Source organism: Ambystoma mexicanum, chromosome 2q (genome assembly GCF_040938575.1).
Source record: "Ambystoma mexicanum isolate Mex_15411 chromosome 2q, UKY_AmexF1_1, whole genome shotgun sequence".
NCBI lineage: Eukaryota > Metazoa > Chordata > Amphibia > Caudata > Ambystomatidae > Ambystoma > Ambystoma mexicanum.
The window spans coordinates 1,168,930,584-1,168,950,017 of NC_090924.1; the positions used below are offsets into that span (position 1 = coordinate 1,168,930,584).

The 19,434-nt window shown below is 45.1% G+C and overlaps 1 protein-coding gene across 2 annotated transcripts in view; it reads left to right on the forward strand.

The window, feature by feature from the left end:
* The first annotated feature begins 9,203 nt into the window (after positions 1–9,203).
* Positions 9,204–19,434, forward strand: part of LOC138570023 (serum paraoxonase/arylesterase 2-like) — a 748,122-nt gene continuing 737,891 nt past the window's right edge. Inside the window, exon 1 of one of the 2 annotated variants that reach the window (XM_069648556.1) lies at positions 9,204–9,491. In XM_069648556.1, coding sequence (XP_069504657.1) covers positions 9,418–9,491 — 74 coding nt within the window. In that variant the 5' untranslated portion in view covers positions 9,204–9,417. The remainder of the gene's footprint in view (positions 9,492–19,434) is intronic. The other variant, XM_069648555.1, reaches the window with a different exon arrangement.

Sequence of the window (19,434 nt, forward strand, 5' to 3'; positions counted from 1 at the left end):
ACATATTGAAGCAGCGTGCAAGTAGGTGGCAGTTCAAGGGTGTCGAGCTGCTCTTTTAAGGCTCTACTATAGATACTAGGACTTTCAGTATACCCTTGAGGTGCCCTTGTGAATGTAAATGAGCGTCCCCCCAAGGTGAACGCGAACAAATACCTGCTCTCCTTGTGTATCGGAATACTAAAGAAGGCGTTTTTCAAATCTACGACACTAAAGTGTGTAGCCGTAGCAGGGATCATTGTTAAGATTGTTGTTACATCAGGCACGATTGGAAATTGTGGGGCCACTACCTGGTTAATAGCACGAAGATCTATTATAAACCGGTACGGAATTGCATTGTCGCCTTTCTTATATACCAGCAAGATCGGACTATTACATAAGCTACCTGTAATCTCTTCGATCACTCCACGATGTACAAAATCGGAGACAATGCATTTCAGAGCGCGCTCACCCTCAACTGAAATTTTATATTGCGGAATGCGCGGTAGCTCAACCCCATGTTTCAATACTATCTTAACAGGGTCGATGTGCAATATCCCGACATCATTGTCGTCTATTGCCCACAAACATTCTGGGACAATGTCAAATTCGGGAGGTAGAGGTCGGGTCAAGTATTGGGAGTTAAAGGGTTGCTGTGGTGAAACTGTAAATCTTATTCCGTCAGGGGAACAATGAATCACTGCGTTCAATTTCTTCAACAAATTCAACCCCAGCAAATTTTCTCCACAGTTTGAAGTAAGAAGAAAAGGGCACTGGTCTGTAAAAGGGCCCAAAGAAACGGGTACCGGTGCAGAAACCGGACAAACAGTTGGTATACCAGAGAACCCTATAGAAACATTCGTTTGCCCTGACAGGGGGATGTTTGGAACCCGAGAATGGTCGATGGAGCACTTCTGTGCTCCAGTGTCGATCAAGAACTGATGTTTCCTATTCCCCACCAATAATTCAACATAGGGGCCCTTCTGAATAACGGGAATAGGTAAAGGTTCCAAACGCTGCTTCGGGCAATCCTAATAAGGCAGAACTTCATCAAAGGGAAGTTCCTCAGAAAGATAGGCGGCGGAAGGGTGATCAAATATATTTCTCGAGTCCATACTCGGAGTCTGATTTTCCCGTGAAAAAGGTTGCTGTGGATCTTGTAAAAGCTGACCCCTATCAGGGCCCCCTGTTCCAGGGCGGCCCCGTGGTCGCCTACCCATACCTCCGAATGTGCCTCCTGATCTCTGACGGAGGGCAGGGCACTGTGCTCGCCAGTGACCTTCCTGGCGGCAATAAGCACACTGATTAATATTTATAGAATTTAGAGGAGTATTTCCTCTTGGAATGTACTGACCTCTAGTTTGTGTCGTACCTCCTCTGGGGTGCCTGACAATTTGCTGCAACAATACCTTAGTCTTTAGGTCACCCCTTCTTTTTTCGATTTTCTCTTTTTCGTTATTAACCCGATTCTCATAATACTGAGCCATATGCAAAACCTCTGACTGAGATTTCGCCTGCCAAGCGCTCTCTGAGGACATAATTTGTGACTGGATGTCGGGCAACAATCCACGCACAAATTTGTCCACAAACAACCTCTTCCCCGACTCTGTACCTAAATCCTGTCCACTGAAGTCGGAGAACACCTGTTCGAATCTATTAAAGAATTCAGTAGTACCTTCAGTTTTCCCTTGGACGCAGGCCGTAAGCTTGTCCCAAATAATCCTTTTTTCTGGGATTATAGTTTTTAATTTGGCAACTATTCTATCGGGTAAAGTGAGTATTACCTGGGGTGGTTTCTCACCAGCTGGTCGTTCCCCATCTATTCTAGTCAAATTTACCCATGTATCCCCTAACCCCGGCACATCATCTATTGTTCGTACCTGTTTCCATACATCAACAGGTAAAAGCACTGGAAACAATAAATCCATGTCACTTAAGGTGAACACAGAAGACTGCAAAACGGATTCTATTTCTTTGTAAAACCCTGTCGGGTTCTTCCTGATGTCAGGGACTGATTGTCTAATCGTGTTCACTTCCTGTCGAGAGAACGGGACGTGAACAAACTGTGATACGTAATGTGCAGGGATATCCACCGCGGGAGTACCAGCCGCCGCGTTGGCGGGGATTTCTACTTTTGGGACAAGGGTCGGAGGGACCTCTCTCATAGGCAACTGAGATATAGGGACCTCCGACCGCTTACTAAGTAATAAGGCCAAATCGAGCGCTAAAGTAGCTGTAGAAGTGTCGGGCGAAAAAGCTCTTTTACAAATACCTAATAACTCTGTGGGGCAACCAACCTTTTTCCTTATACATTCCTCCTGTAAATGCTGTACCATCACTTGGATCACCTTCCTTTGCATCTCTACCGTATATTGACTATATGTGTCATATACCTCATCTGGCGGTATCGATGAATCCGAGATCCACCGAATCGCATCTCTGGTACAAATCCGTACTTCCTCAGGTGCTGATCTTCGGCACGAAAGGAACCGTTTCTGCACATATATCCTATCGTCCTCATCATCCTCGTTTTGTAACCTTTCAAAATCCCTTCTAAACTCAAACAACTTATCGACATGCCCATATACTTTCTGCTCTGTATCCCTCGAGAGTGCCAAGGCATTCAGATCTCTCACCCCTTGTGGGAGATCCGAAGTCTGCAATCTACCCCACATTACACATAAATGAATCCCCAGTCCTTCAATAAAAACGTTTTTCTCGGGAAAATCGTGCAAATTAGATAATGTTGAAAATACATCAGTTTGATCACCTTTTTCCATGCAATGTTTATCCCAAGCAAATAGTTCCTGTTTCCTGCCTGCAGGAACAGTACTACGAGTCACTATTCTCGACCCTGCACCGGGATCTGATTTAATGAACACAGGACTCCCCGAAATCGAAAGTGTAGGTGAACCTAACATGGGTGCAGGGGAAAGAGGTAATGTAACAGACGAAATAGACGGAGGAGCGACAACTAAAGAACTAGGGGTAGTAGGCTGTGTAGGAGGAGTAGGAATAGCGATAGGAACAATAGCAGGAATGGGAAGAGCGCCCACAACGGGAGCATACGGAGGTGGCGCTGAAGAATCAGGCCTCCGTTCGTTTAATATTTTCTCAATAAACTCCTCGGAAACATGGAAATCTTTAGAGGGGTAAATTTTCTGGACTCCGAGCGAGAAAGCTCTGTCCATTTTCTGGGTTTCATCTAATCGTTTTTCCTTGTCATATAACAATGCCTTTTCGGCATTCGTTTTATGACGTCGTGCATGTTTATCCCTACTTTTAAGCTGCTGTAATGCTTCCTTTTTCCAGTTTTGTAACACATGAAAGGCTGCTGGCCTAGCCTTTTTCTTAAGCAAGATCGACTCTAAGTATTCGATACGGGGGATCTCAAAACTACCATTGATTGGCCACTGAAATTCGGAGGCATTTCTGGTCTGTCTGTGCCAAATGTCATTAAATACAATACTACCAATGCCATACTTACAGTACATAGTACACGCCGGCGACCCCTCCTGTGGTGCCGGACGGCTAAATTCCAAAGATTGTCGATCGCTGCGGAATAGAGCCCTAAAACAGCTAGACAATTTCCCAGGCATTTCTCAAAGAATTGGTGTTACCTGGTCCAATAATTGTGTCTGCAGATACAATACGCCAAATTCAAATTGTCAGGGTTAAATTAAGAGCCGGGTCACGACTACACCTGACCAAACCTAAGGAGGACCGTACGGTTTACAAAGGACTTCAACTAACGAATTTTACCTGCGTTCGGTGGTTTCGGCAAATCTGCCCGCCTCGGAATTGGACCCTCGTCAAGATGCCGTGTCAGACCGCACGACTATCGCCCAAGGATCGGATCGTGCAGCGCTGCCGAGGTATCGCGTCTCGATCGGTCGGGCCCGCAGAATCACACCGTCCGATCCCAATTCGATAGTCTGCGTCAACCTTCAATGATCCGGCATCAATCTTGAGGGTCCCTATTCGGGCGCCAACTGTGGAAACAGAGAAATTGATATGAGGCCGGGAAGCCCAAAAGGAAACACACCAACACAGGTTACAAAGGACATACAAAGCGCTTTATTTCAAAGTTACAAAGTTACCAAAGTCAATTGACATGCGAATAGCTATTCGGCCCTCTGACTAACACGCGAACCTTCAACGTTAGGTTCGCACTGAAAGTGGGAGAGACCGATCATCGGGATGCTCGGGCTTTTATACATTCTGTGCTGCAATGGCCAGCCCTCTTGTAAGTTAACCATTCTTGGAACAACGGCTAGGGTTCGTAGCCAGGTCGAACATGCAATTTCCATATATTAGATCGGTTCCGCTGATACAGTTACATATTTACACCTAGGTTAAACAGAGGACAGGGTCTTAGTTCATGACCCTAACAGGTAGCCTGCGGACATATTATTCATTCACGTGTGCGGAGGTCACCATAGCCGAAGTCTTACTCGAAATGTCATTCGGCCTCCATTTTGTGATTCGAGGTGACTTTCACACGGCAAGAGTACCTAAAATGGCGGCTAAATCCAAGATGGCAGCTTTCACGATACATTAAGGTCAAGACCTTGCCGCGGAACCTATGTACATAGTATTCTTTAGACAGCTTGGCGTAGGCCAACATACATTTAAACGATGCGATTGGGGTCACAATATTATATCGATTTCCACAGGCCTGCCGGGTAGGGGCAGAAAAGATATGCAGCAGCTAGTGTGATAGTGATTAGCGTACCGCCCCGGCTGGCCTGGATGTTCCTTCATAGTCCCGGAAAGTCCCGGTGAGTCCAGCACTGGGCACTATGAGGTGTTTCAGGGCTGGTACGCTAAGCATTGGTCCAGTGGAGCTGCCTTCTCTCTTGCTTAAATAATCAGTTCTTGCAGGATGGCTGTGACCTTGGGCTCTCCATGTCCTCCTTGCGGGCCCAGTGGGCTGCTGTTCGGACCTTCTGTGGGTAATCTGGTGGGGGCGGGGTCGAGGGCTGTCTTCTGGTTTCTCGGCTTTTGAAGGGGTTTTCCTTGGGTGGTCCTGTGGAGGTTTCATGCTTGACTCCCTGGGATCGCCCCTTGCTTCTCAAGGCCCTTCAGGTTTTCCCTTTTGAGCCCCTGGACGATGTTTATATCAATATTCTCACCCTTAAGACTGCTTTTCTGGTCACTATCACATTGGCTAGGTGGCTGAGGGACCTTTGCGCTCTGTTGTGTCAGCCTCTCCATTTGGTGGTTTGGTAGGGCTCTCTCTTTCGCAGGTGTGACCCCTCTTTTCTGCCAAAGGTGCCTTTTAAATATCACTGCTCTTAGGAAGTGGTGCTTCATGGCTTTTAGCCCATTACTGGCTCTGCTAAAAAGTGGGGATGGAATTGGTTGGATGCTGTTAGGCAGAATCATATGCAGTACCCTTTGGGAACACCACTTACAATTAAGACTACAAGTGCAAGTACAAATTCACCTTTGGTACAAGCCTGTACTACACAGTAAAGTGGTAGCGATGGCTGAGCAGCCAGACTTATCTCAAGAGTAAAGTGAGCAGTATCAACAGTTACACAAAGGACAGAAATTACTATGGTTCAAACAAACACTGACTCAAGGTTTCTGAGTAAAAGAATATACATTTATTTACACATCAGTTGTAAAAAGGTTCACTAAGTAAAAGCAGCAGAAAAATCACACTCTTAATATGCTACATAACACCCAATGAATTCTGGACAAGTTAAGCTCAAAATGAAGTGTGAGCAAAATGACACTCTAGTAATTAAAAAGGGAGGGAAAGACAAGGTTATACAAAATTAAGCAGCACCAACAAGTAAGTGGACAGGGCAATCGAGAAAAGGCTTTCTACTATGAGGATTCACATCAATAGGCCAAGGCCAATGTAAATGGGTCACAGTCTTTGCTCAGGATCAACCAGTTCAGAGCAGTTTGCGATTAAGCGTTTGCCAAGAGTTCGAAATGAAGTTGGTTGGCAGAAAGGTTATTCAAAAGAGTAGAGAAGGACAAGCCCTCATATTGGCAAAAGATTTCAAACACTTTTACCGCGGTCGGACGAAACGAAAGACTTAAACAGTACCTTAAATAAAGAAGGAGGCTGTAGCTGAGGCAGACGTTCCTGGCAGATCCTGCAGGCTCACGGTTCCAGAAGCGACTGTCGGACTGACACGAAGGAAGAAGACTGGAGGGTCCTGCACTGCCCAGGGGAGAAACCAGCAGCAGAGCACAGCGACAAATAAAAGGTGCGTTCCTTAAAACCCAAACAGGGTCCGAGCCTCCTGGCTATCCGGTTCACAGCAGCTGTGCATAGCAAATTCGACAAGGAGAGGGAGGCCTTGCTCTGTGTTTGGCAAGCTGGTTGGTCCCACCAGCTCAGGGGAAGAAGATTCCTTGCAGATCTTCTCTGTCGTCGAAGTTTGGAGATTCGGACCCGTAGCGGGGCTTCACCGGGAGGTTCAGTCGTGGTAGTGGTCCTCTTCTTTCAGCTTCTCTTTGATTCGCTCGATCCAGTGGCGACTCTGCCTTCCTAGTCCCAGAGACCTGCCTTTTATGCAGATTTCCCCCATTCACACAGCCTAGCTGTCAATCACACATCAGGGTGGCTGTCCTGGCAGGACAGTCACCTGCCAATCAAACAGGAGTGCGACTTGGGTTACCAAGGGAACCCATGGCAGGGGTCCTAAAACCCCTCCCTCACATCCTGCCTACCCAGACATTCAGGCGCCTATGGAGGGCTTCTGTGCAGAAGCCCGCCAAGGACGTTGAACAAAGGAACCAAACCTGGTTTGGTGCGCAGAGTAAAACACGAGAAAGACCTTTACATAAAGGAATGTCGAATAAACCCAGCCGGAACCAAATTAAAGAAAATGTGGTCCAGCAGGGTTTTAAATTACGAGGCTAGCAAGATAGCCTAAAACAGTACCAAGGCTATTTAGAGGCTATTTAAATAAACCGCGATAGGAAACATATGGTAGATACCACTGCCACCAGCCAAATCTTAATGAAAAGGGAGCGAAACAATGTTCCATGAGAGACAGACAAAAAGGGATAACTATTAACCCTTTCCAGTACTCTATGTACGATAGATTGTACTCGGTCTGTGGCAACTTTACATGTTCTGAGAGACAGTAGTCAGATACAGAATATGGAGTTTAAAGTGGGAAGTGTGAAAAAGACAACCCTGTGTCACTGCACTAAAGGTGCTGTGTGACACATAGTAAAAAGATGATACCTATGGAGTAGGTGAAGCTTCACAGTCTATGAACACAAAAATGTTAAACACACACAGCAAAACACATGTAAGAGTGGGAAAAAGGCTCACACTCTTACCAGGTGAAAAAATGAAATCATAGAAATCCAGCAAAGCTGCTGAGGGACTCAGTAGGTAAGGGAAATTAGCCATTCTGGAGAATTCTCCCTAACAGATGCCCGCAGGGCTGTGTTGGTTTACTTGGCTCGTTCGCAGCCTTTTTAAACATCAGCCATTGGGTCCGGGAGGCCATCCTTCTAGTTTACCAGTCTGTGGGGGTTCCTTCTACGGGGGGTGCAGGGAACATCCACCAGGGCCATGGCTGCCCCTTGGGCAGAGGCGCAGAGGGTCTTGCTTGAAGAGATTTGTCAGGTGGCCACCTGGGCCTCTCCTGAGCCTCTCCTGAGACCTTTATCCAGCACAATCGGGTGGATGCTGGGTCTTTTGGTTCCTTTGTTCTGGGGGTCAGGCCTTCTGACTCTCTGATTGTGTTTCTCTGAATAAATGGTTCTGTCCTTTGTGCATCTCAAACGGCTGATGTGTCTTGTTCTTGCCCATTCAGCTCATCTTTGGTATACCTAACACATAAGTACTTGAACGAGGAAGAGGGACATGGAGGTAATTCAGGGATAACTTACTGGTAATCTTCAGTCCCACTCTTCCTCGTTACAGAACTGTAGTCTAACCTCTCCCTCCCGACTTTCCTGAACGGGGCTGTGATTGTATTTTGCAGAACTGTGGCCGGTCAGTTGGGTGCTGCTGATAACCCTCAGCAAGGGTGCCAGACTAACTGTAGGAGTTTACAAATAGCAGAGGAATTCCTGGAGGAGGTGGGTCACCTCACACCTAAGTACTGTAACGAGGAAGAGTAGGACTAGGGGTAATGAAGATTCCCAGTGTTACATCCGCCCTCCGCCCCGCTACGCGGTGACGTAGGGCGTCTTAATAAAATCCCTGCCCCCGCGCAAGGGAGGCAGTTCCGGGCACAGACTCCAACAACGTGTGTCGTGTCTTCTTTCGCTCCGGCTGGAGCTGCGTCACTGAGGCCTACCTCGGAGGCCTACTACGTTCTGCATCCGTGCGGGGCCGGAACATAACACCCAGTACGTAATCCATGTATTTTTAAGTATGATTACACAATACAATACATTTAAAAAAATGAATTCTCACAAGTGTGGTAAGTGGCCCTTTAAGGGCGTACACATGCGGGGGAGTGAAGTTGCACTCCGCCGCACCTGCTATAAATAAAGGGGGAGTCACCGGACGCGACAGAATGGCCGGGAGCCCGGACCGAACACATGTGTGTGGTGTAACATTGTGTACGGGAGGGGCTCACGAGGACGCAGGAGGTAACTGGCGCACTATAGTTTCTTTTTTGCTAAAGTTAAATAAAACTAAAAATGCAATTTAAACAAAAAGGAATGGTGTGTGCATAACTACTGCCCTTAAGAGGGCCCATTGGCAAAAACAATAGCTCTGCACACAAACAGAATATGATTTTTTGTGAAGCCAGACCTTTTGACTTTACCAGTGCTACCTTGAATGTGCAAACAATACGTGTACGCATGAACTACATGATCGTTTTTTTAAGTGATAATAAAGAGATGTGAATGACAAGTGGGACAACTCACCAAACAAGCGAGACTCAATAATTGCACATCATATGGACAACAGAGTTACAGTTATGGAGATTCATTTAACGACCCAGTTAATTGTGGGAGTTGTAGTCGTTTTTCATGTGAGAAAATACGTTAATGGCATGGACTTTGTAAGACGAGGGGTCAGGACCAGAAACGTGGAGCCTGGGTAGCATAAGACAATCTAGTCATCCTGCAACCCACCCGCTCAATTTACTAAAAACCATGACCAATCGTGTCCTGTTCCTTTCGCACCACTGGACGGAATAACACAGGGATTTAATAATAAAAAACACTCTGACTTTAAAAGAGTTGTCGTTTATTTACTACAGGCGGGGGCAGGGATACGCAATGTTGCATCTCTACCCGAGGAGCAGGCTGAAGCTTGCTGGTTGGCGAAGATCAGAATTCAGCCTGCTGGCACCCACCTCTTTGTAGTCGTCATAGCAAACCACCGCCCTCTTCGGCACATCCCACACCCTCTCTGCAACACCCTCTCTTCTGCATACTCGACTAACACAGCCACACCAAGACGATCTTGATCCGGACCTAGACGTTGGTACGGTCATGGGGAAGCTGCTGGTCCTCGCCGTGGCGGGAATTCTCTGTGCACTGATAGGCGAAAGAATAGTGCGTCTGAGGTAAGAGGGCTTTGCCGTTTATTTACTTTTCGCAAGTGGGCTGCCGAGGAACTTGAACGGGAAAGTTCTGTTTAGGAGACGCTATTTATTTACACACATGCAGGCCCTGGCCTTCAAGTGTAGAACACTAACTGACCTTTGCATGGTCAGTGGCGAGGTTGAAATGGTTACGTTTTAACAGCATGTTTGCTCATACCCGAGAGGTCTGAGAAACACCCCACTTTTCACAGGCGCAGTGCGCCCAGGTGTGTCTTAAATGTTGTTCCTACTCAACAGCAGATGGTATTTATTACGGGCGATTTCAGCTTTTTTCTTTTTTACTAGGCTAGTTCTGTGTGCTACCAGCAATGCCTCAGGTTTAACAAAATGAGCTCCCTCTTTTATTTATGTATTTTTGGACAACCGGTTGAAAGATTAAAGGGAAAGTATGCTCGGTGTACGTTTTGGATCAAACAACTCACAAATGCATGATGGTTTCTGCCATACCACCGGTACGCAAGCTCACCCGTAGAACCTTGTCGCGAAAAACGTTATCATTCGTATCTTTTCTAAACCTGTGTGGTTACTGTGATCCAGAATTGTACGACAGAATTATGTTATTTCGAACACCACAAAGACACGTACTGCATCAGAATTGGCTAGCCTCTTAACTCTCAATGTGCCGTCTACAAAGCTGTAGAACACTTCAACACACTATAGGTACGTCATAAATTGACTTCGCTCAAGCTAGCAATATTTATTCTGTATTTATTTGCTGGTGCTCGTTCATACAGATGTATCTGTTGTTTTGCTGTGGTGTTGTTTTAACTACTTGTATGACTTCAATGCTACCATTAACATGGCATTCGCCTCTAAGTGCAAATGCACACCCACATTACTGACCACCTGCAATGTCGACTTCCCTTCATGCTAGCATTCGCTTATTTCCATACACACATGCTTTCTCACACATGGATTGTACTATATATGTGCATATCCCCGCACATATACTATACTAATATATCTTAATTCATGATGCATATAACCACGTCACAAAACTGCATTTTTTTTTTAATTGAGCTCTCACATACACACATGACACTAGACTGGGCAACATCCGTTTCTAGTAGCAGTACTAAGTGCCATCATGGGTGTTGCTCCCTCTCCCTTTCACGCCTTTATTACGGTGGTTTTGCAAACACACTCTTAATCGGAAACCAGCAAAAAAACCTCTCCCTCCCCCCCCATCGGAAACCAACAAACACTTCAGCTTCATGGGAAGTGGTGTGCATACCATATGTTCCTTCAGCATGCTATAATGATAATATTAATATTGTCGTTGTATGTGTCGTCTTAAATTTAATATCTATTGAGTGACAAGTGTTTTTTGTTTATGCACATTGATTGATTTTCACATTGCCTTAAGTTATTCTTTGGTGGATTTCTGTAAATTGTGTAAATGTTCTGTTTCCATCCTGCATGCCGTCTTCCACCCAATAATAGGAGGAAGTGGTGTATGTCCTGCTTCTTCACTCTTTCTTTTCCTTCTTTCTGTAGTATCCTGTATCTTCCCTGCATGAATGGAACCTTGGGTGCCTGCCCTCTCTGTAGCCCAGTGGAATGTTCCCTGAGTGTTCTGTCCTATGTGTTCCATGCTTGTCAGTTGGTGAGAGTGAGCTGTCTTCGCTAGAGTGTGCATGCCTGGTATCTCTGCCGCCAACCTACCTGCCACCTAATGATCCTGCCACATCAATAAAGGACACTTTCCTCCTACCGTCTCCTGCTCATCCTTGGTCTCCAAGACCATTATTTACAACACTAGTTGTCCACGTGTCACTGCTCTTCTAGTCTTTTTGTTTTTACACAGATCATTGTTCATTGGCGTAAGGTGATTGATGCCCTGTGATGGATTGCCATTTGGCATAGGTTGTGGATTCGCCTAGACATAAGAATATAGAGTTAATTTCAAACAGCCGCGAGCCGACGTCACCCCGCTACAGATTCCATCCGGCTATGGTAGTAAGGTGGACGAGTCTATGGTGTTAGTTTGTGTGGAACGTACTCAAGAGGAGGAGCTTAGCTGGCAAACCACGTCCTTTTCTGATCATATTTCAGCTCCCCTCTTGCACTGTGATGATTTAGCCAGCTCTCCACAATATGACAACCACAAAGTCACCTTATCAGGACATGCTACTTAATATAAGGTGGTTTCATTAAGCACTCTACTGAGGTAGCTGACTATATTAATACTCATAAAATTGAATGATGTGCCATTACAGAGTCATGGCTGCATGATGCTGCAGGGCCAGCCCTCTCACTGGCGGTTCCCGCAGGTTTTAACATTCTGAGAGCAGACCGCAAGGACATTTAAGGCGGTTAAGTGGTGCTGATTTACGATAAGGTTCTACCAATTCGTTATATAGAAAACATTGTCTCCGAAAGTGAAGTGAGGTGGGCAAAATTTGGGATAGACCCCAATTATACAATTAACATCTTTATCTATACACCCCCACATAGCATGCCAGACTGTCTGATACATCTTAGTGGTTTGTTATTTCCTAGTCTTAAACCCAGAGCAAGGATCCTAATTTCATGACATTTTAATCTTGGCTTTGCAGATGAATCCGTTGGCGTGTCCATGATGGTTAAGACCACACCGCTTGTCCTAGGTTTCATTCAGCGTATCACCTTGCCTACCCATAATAAATGGAGGATACTAGATTGGGTACTTACGCAAAACATCACCATTGAGAACATTGAAAATAATCAATGCCCATGGTCAGATCACCATCTTTTGGAATGGAATATGTCCATACCAACCCTTATATAAATTATACAAGAGAAATGCTGGGTCTCATACAGAAACCTTTCCAAGCTTACACCTTCTGCCCTGACACTGTTTATTGCATCTACTATCAACAAACTATTCAGCAGAGGAGTTGGCAGGCACCAACATACATTTGAAAAGGCTTTGCCCCTGTGAAATCATGCCTGCTGAAAAAACAGCCTGACAAGAAGTGGTGTTCAGCTGATATCAATAATCTGAAGAAAATCAAGAACAAGGCCTTGAAGCTTGAGTCACCTGAAGATGCTCAGGTGGATGGCACGGATACAACGGCTCAAGTTTTTGGGGAGGAAGGGGGGAGGACGGAGGAGAGCATTGAATAATATGATGTCTTAATATTGATCATGAACGTACTAAATGGTTGTAATGTTTGGAGTGCTGTTTGTTTAAAATAATAAAAATTGTTAAAAAAAAAAAGAACAAGGCCTTGAAGCAATGGGGGAAAAACGAAATCCACTGAGGATATCTATTCCGGTGCATTTAAGGCACATAAAACAGCCATTCTTAGAGAAATTCCTTAACAACGAGGACCTACAGAATGCCTGGGATAAACTAAAGGACATTAATACAGCATTTGATCAATTTATGGCATCTACCTTATAAAAGAAACACAAAAAATTAGCTAAAGACATTCAAAATTTCCAAATTGAGAACTTTTACCCCTATCTAGCGGCAGATTACAAAGACAGAAAGGAAAATTTGTGAATGCCTCATTCAGGGAAAACTGCATGCCGACTGATATCAAACAGGCTTGGACCTCCCCTGATCTAAAAAAAAACCCTTCCTGGATCCCAGTGTGCCAGGTAACTACTGTCCCGTTACTAATGTTCACTACTAACTTAAAATACTCAACAAGGTGGCTCATTTGCAAATTCAGGAGTTTTTCTGAACATGGCATCCTAGGTCAGAAACAATCCGGGTCCAGACGTGCTCATAGCACCGAATCAACCCTACTAGATCTGAAATGTAAGGCCTCTGAGAGAGGGAATACAGCTATGCTTGTGCTACTAGATCAATCTGCAGCTTTTGATTCAGTGGATCATACCATGTTGGCGGATAGACTATGTAGCCAGGGTCTAGGGCAGAACAGTACACTGTAACGTGGGGTTTCACAGGGCTCGTGAATGTCGCCTACACTTTTTAAATATCTTTATCCTCCCTTTGTTTGAAGAATTGGATGAAGCAGGCATTATATATGCTAACTATGCAGACCACACTCCATGCCTTGTTCCTCTCATGGGGAATTATGTCAATGACTCCACCACTCTGAAATCTATCTACGATCGGTTTGAAACATGGATGTGAGCTAATAAGCACACGCTAAATGACTCCAAAACAGAATTTATGATTTTGGGCAATACCCCACAACTGCGTAAACCTAATCATGTAAATTTAGCGTCAAATATAGGCTCTTTAATGTTGCACGTTGTACCATTAATACCCAGTCCAAGGTTAAGACTCTAGGGGTCATTCTAGACCAAGAGCCTACCATGAAAGCCCAAGTTAACAGCCTTGTCTCCAGCACCTCGTATCATCTGCAATTGTTTATGCAGCTCCGCCCCTTTTTTAATACCACAAAGTGTGCCACCATCGCAAGTGCCATCATAGGGGCTAAAATTGGACAATTGTTCCAGCCTACTGCTAGGTATTGCCAAAGGTGAGTTTGTTCGGTTGCAGGTTATTTAAAATAACGCTGTTTGTATTGTGGAGGGATTGCTGAGATCAGAACGTGTGTGTGCTGCCGGGAAAGCTCTACAATGGCTCCCTGTTAGTAGCAGGATCGTGTTTTGTGTGCATTGCGTTACACACAAATGTCTATACAGGCAGGGGCCCAAGTACTTGTCTAACTGTATCTCGTGGCTTCCAGCCCGAAGAACCCTAAGGCCAAACAATGCCTGTCTCTTGGAAATACCACAGACTAGACTTTCTGGTGGGGCCCAGGGATTTTTATCATACAGCTCCCAAAATCTGGAATGCACTACCACCAGATTTGAGACCATGTACCTCGCTAACTATTTTTAAGTGAGTGCTAAAAACTGTCCAGTTGTCTTAAACCCCTGTCTATCGCCGCCATCTGAATTATTCTTTTTCTGTTGCATGTTTGTTCTGCACAAGCACCATTATGCCCCCCAGCTTTCGTTATGTGCTATCTAAATAAAATAAAAATGGGTGTTTGATTTGTATTTAATAAAATAATGTTGGTAATTCCATCTCTGAAAAGGATATCTGCGGATCAGATTCCACTTTCATAATCTCCTTGGCAAAAGTTTAGCGTGTACGCGTGCCCTGCTGCATCACTAGCCCATGCCCTATTAGTGGCACAGACCAGGTTCAGAGGTCACATGTCCATTTGACAGCGGCAGTGGCAGCCAAGTCTCTAGTGCAGGGGTTACATTTCCAAAACCCTATAATTATGAGTCTACCTCCTGGTGGCATTCTCTGAATTATGGTATGGTGGATGGCATTCTCATAATTATTACAGCCACAGCAATTTGATATCATGTGTCGGGCCTGTGAGCCCATGCTCCGCTGAGCAAAGATTATGGGTCTCATGTTCATCATAATCATAATTTGATGGCAGGGAGCCTTCACATTTACACTGTAATGTAAGCAAGTAGCCGCCTTTTGCCCTTCACATTTGCACTCTGCAGTGCAAAGTGATTAAAGGCTGCCTGGCATTCTTCAATGGCAGGCAGCATTTACTTTTGATTGTGAGCATTGCTTTCCATTCCAGCATGGCAAGCAGCGCTCACAATGCAATTAAATGCCCTCGACATACTTGCATGTCGAAGAGTGTTTAATTTTCATTTATTAAGACTGCTTACTATGCACATGGTAAGCAGTGTTAAAAAATTAAAAATAAACGCTGTCTGACATGCAAGCATGTCGTACAGCATTTATTTGTAATTGTAAACGTGGCCTACCATGTGAGCATGCCAGGCAGCCTTTACTTACGGCAGGTGACATTAACAATGGATCCCTGTGGTGTCCACCTGCTTTATGTGCATACAGCAGGGGGACCCCACCACCATTTCCACCGGCATGAAATTCCATGCCAGAGCATAACCTGGAGCGTTTGTATGGGGGGAGGGGAAGGAGAGGGCAGAAACGTAAGTTGCGTTCACCCCCCCCCCTCGCCATACAAACGATTGAAAGTGGAGGGGTGACATTAATGGAAAGCAAAGAAAACTTGCTTAAGGCTTTTACACTTTCCATTCATATTATTCCCCCATTTAACATGTGCCCCAGTGTGTCTTCTACCCAAACAGGCTTGACCTTTTGTAGGGGTAAGTGACACCCTTCCCAGAAGATAGCCACTCCACAGGAAACTGCTCATGGAACAGGAACCAAAGGGCACATCCATTCACAAAAGGCTTTGCCTTGCACTAGGGTGCTGCATTTCAAAGAGCCTTTCATAATATTGAGAAGGGAAGGGGCGGGGTTAGCGTAGACAGGGGGAGCTCTTTACAGATAAAGGAAAATTCTGCCATCAAGTTTCTCTCTGCCTTTATCTTTCCTTCCTGTCCCCTCTACAACCTTTAGCAGAAAGCACATTGGGGGCGAGGGCAAAGGCCACTTATTTTAAGAGCAAGGATTGAACCCCTAAAGCAGGCTAGTTTAGCCCAATCACCTGTGGACTTTTTACTTTAAAAGAAGGGGTCTCGCACCACTTCTTGGATCATCTTTTGGACTTCAACCTTTCAAGAAGGCTCCATTGGACCTCTGTTGGCAGAGATGAACTTTCCAAAGGCCTCTGCCAGTGAGGTGAAGACTGAGTGTCCAAGGCAGAGGCTAGCTCTGGGCCCTAACCATCCCCGGGGACCATTGGAGATGACCTGCTGCTGGGGCACAACCTGCCTCTCTGCCAGCCACAGCAGTACCCAGCACCTCAACGCGTTGTAGGACTTCTGCAGTTGTGGACCATACATCCCTATTGCTTGGAAGAATGAGAACAAGGACCACAACATAACCTTGAGCCCTGAATTGGGACTTTCAGCAACCCAAGGACCAAGAGAGCCAGGAAACAGGTGTTCTACTACCAAACCAATTTGAGCCGTGTTCGACTCCTTCAAGCACACCAGACCCACCAGAGCTGCTGTTAGCACTCTACCGCTGTGATCCACATCCCTCGTGCTCGAACTTGTTTGCTGCTACACCGCGCTAGCCGAGCATGTCATTGCCTCGGCTCAAATGACATGCTCATCCTTGTATATGCCTCCTTCGAACCTCCGTCCAAACTGCTAGCGACTTCGCTGCCAATTACCATCGCCAATAATTACAAGTTGACTGACCCTGGTGGTCCATCAAACGCTGCATCGACCTGCTCAATCTGAACTGCGTATCCATTCTCCAGCATCTTTGCTGTCGAACCGACCCTGGTGGGCCTTACGATTCACAAGAATGTTGCAGGGTTGCCCTTGGAACAACCATATGTTCTCGCTTGTCTCTATAACAAAATATGTATAAATCCCATCCAATTCGCAAATTTGTTGTAATTGACGTGTTACTTCAATCATCTGAAGAAAATCATGATAATAAAATGTTAATGTTCGCTGAGTAAAAAACAAAATGAAGAATATCAATACTAGTTAGCACAGTACTTTTTAATCCCTAATATGAGACAGTGGTTATACAGAGGTTCTTTATAGCCAATGCATTTCGGACCTTGTCCGTTCTCGGAGCTGAACGCTGCTGATATTGTAAATGTAAACAAAATTAAACATCAACATAAAATCCAAAGATCCAAATAAGACACACAAAGAAAATAACTGAATTAGTAACATACCCAAGTATTGAATATGGAGAACCTTACCCCTTCATCTCAACATTAGTTTACCTGTGTATGCACACTCATCCTTTGAAACTAACGATGCAAAAAGAAAAAAAATCACACTTTTTTATAAGAAGGCATGTTAAAACAAGTTTGGTGCTTACACAAATACTGTTTCCCTTTATCATTATTGCATGTGCTTTTTCCCTTTGACTCACATGACATTATCATTTTGGTGCCTGTGCGAAAACATGTAGTGGAAAGGAATCGAGTATCTATTTAGGACCGTGTGTTTAATTCACTGCGGCCTCAATGTGCTCTGTAGTGGAATCAGCGCTTACATGTTAATGTGTAACGGGCGTAAAACTGAGAAGTTCTCGGAGCGAGGCCATGCACGTAGCGTGGCCTCTACCTACGTCCATAATATGAAGTTGCTACTACCGTGACGCCACTAGCGTGTGTGCAAAGTGACTTCACCCTTCTTGAGCCTCATGGAGCGTAAGTACCTATGCGTAAGTACCTATGCTGTACCATCTATGATATCAAAGTGCAGTGTTTCCTATTCCTCATCATTTGCACAAGACTCCGCACAAATATAACAATATAATCCTAAAGAGATTACAAACGCATTGTAGCACTGGGGCATTTAAGAGCAGTGCCTGGCAGATGCCTAATACTTGTACACAAGCCAAAACCATTTGCTTTGCCAATACTTACAGGACTTGGTCAAGGACACACATAGTGCTTATAAATGGAGTGGCTGAAGGCAGGCCTAGTTGAGACATTTATATTACACCAGTAGCACCTTAACTGCTCCAATTAAGTCATTAACTTTCAGAAGACCGCTTTGAAAAAACACAAGTAGGGACTTCAAGCTCAAAGTTTGATCGTAAGACTTGACGAACATAGCCCAAAGAGATCCTAAGTGGATGGGTTTTAGGCGGGGAGGGGTAGGAAGTGGGAGGGAATAACCATAGGGATTAACATGGCTGTGGGCAGTCAATGGGTGGATAAATAACCAAATGCCCACAATCTGTATCCCTGCTCTATGCCATTTCTCTCTAGTTGTACTCTAATGCAAAAGCTTTGGGTTATAGATGGCACTAAAGCACCACCTGTTAGCCAAAACTAATATGAAGAAAAGCTTTAATTGCACTAGTACCTGACAGCCTTTGAACCCCTTCTGCCACAGCAGGCATAATCCCTATCCACACCCAGTATACTCCTGCCTCTGCTGTAGCAGGGCCATTAATACATGGAGTCTTTGAAACAACACTAGCCAAATTATCTCCTCACTGATCACTGATGCTCTCATGGAGGTTTTTTTAAGGATTTTTTTTATGGGTTTACAATCTTTTCAGATTTAAGAGGGTGGGCTGGAATAGGGAGCGTGGGGCAACAGCTCTTCCTTTGTTATGATGGAGGGAGCTGTGTTCTGCATGCTATGCAATCACTGCAGCAAACACATTAATCCCTTGAGCGAAATTACTGCAATTGTACTTCAATTGTGACCTCTGGGTTACAAACATTGCTCTGCAACAGGCACTGTAACACACTAAGCCATCTTGCATGGTTTGAAACCGGCATTGGCCGATTTTTATTTTTATATTTGAATGTTTTTATTCTAGTTTTTTTTACTACTACTAATTAATGATACTGTATCTAGCACAGTTATTTTGTATAGTGTTTTCTTCCATTTGTGCTCGGTGTAGCTTTTGGTCAGGCCTGTCCTCTTAGAAAGGCTTGTAGTTACTTTTGCTTCAGGGGCATAAACCCAAACAAATATTGTTTGTGTGTGTGTGTTAAGGGTCATCCCTGACTTTTTTTTCTACTCTCTGCTTTAACCTCTGATGAGCCCAAAAAAGCGCAAGAGGTTCATGTCTCGCAACCCCCAACTTACAAGTTTTGGTCCTAGAAAAGATAAGGTCCTTGTTTCCCTGCATATACATTTCTTCTGCTGGCCGAGCACTCGGTAGGTGTTGATCGATGTGCTTGCGTTTTATTTTGCCTGTGTGAGATTTACTTGATTTGGCCTCCATTCTTGCTGCACTCTATTGTTCGAACACCTCACTGCCTTGCGGCCTCTGCCGCTGTTGTTGCTTCCCCTTATCCCTCTTCCCGCACACCTACTCTGCCTGCCCCGAACCTCCTGATTAGGCATTAGGCCCTATTTGAAATTGGCACTTATGGCAGCCCCACTGCCCATTGCAGCCCCCTGTGGCTAAGGACCCCGAGGTGAAGGACAGCTCCTACAGAAGCAGCTCCAGATGGTGTCAGCCGGGGAAGCATGCAGCCGTCATCCTGCTACGACTGCTAAAGTAAGTGTGGTGGGTCGGGGGGGCAGCAAT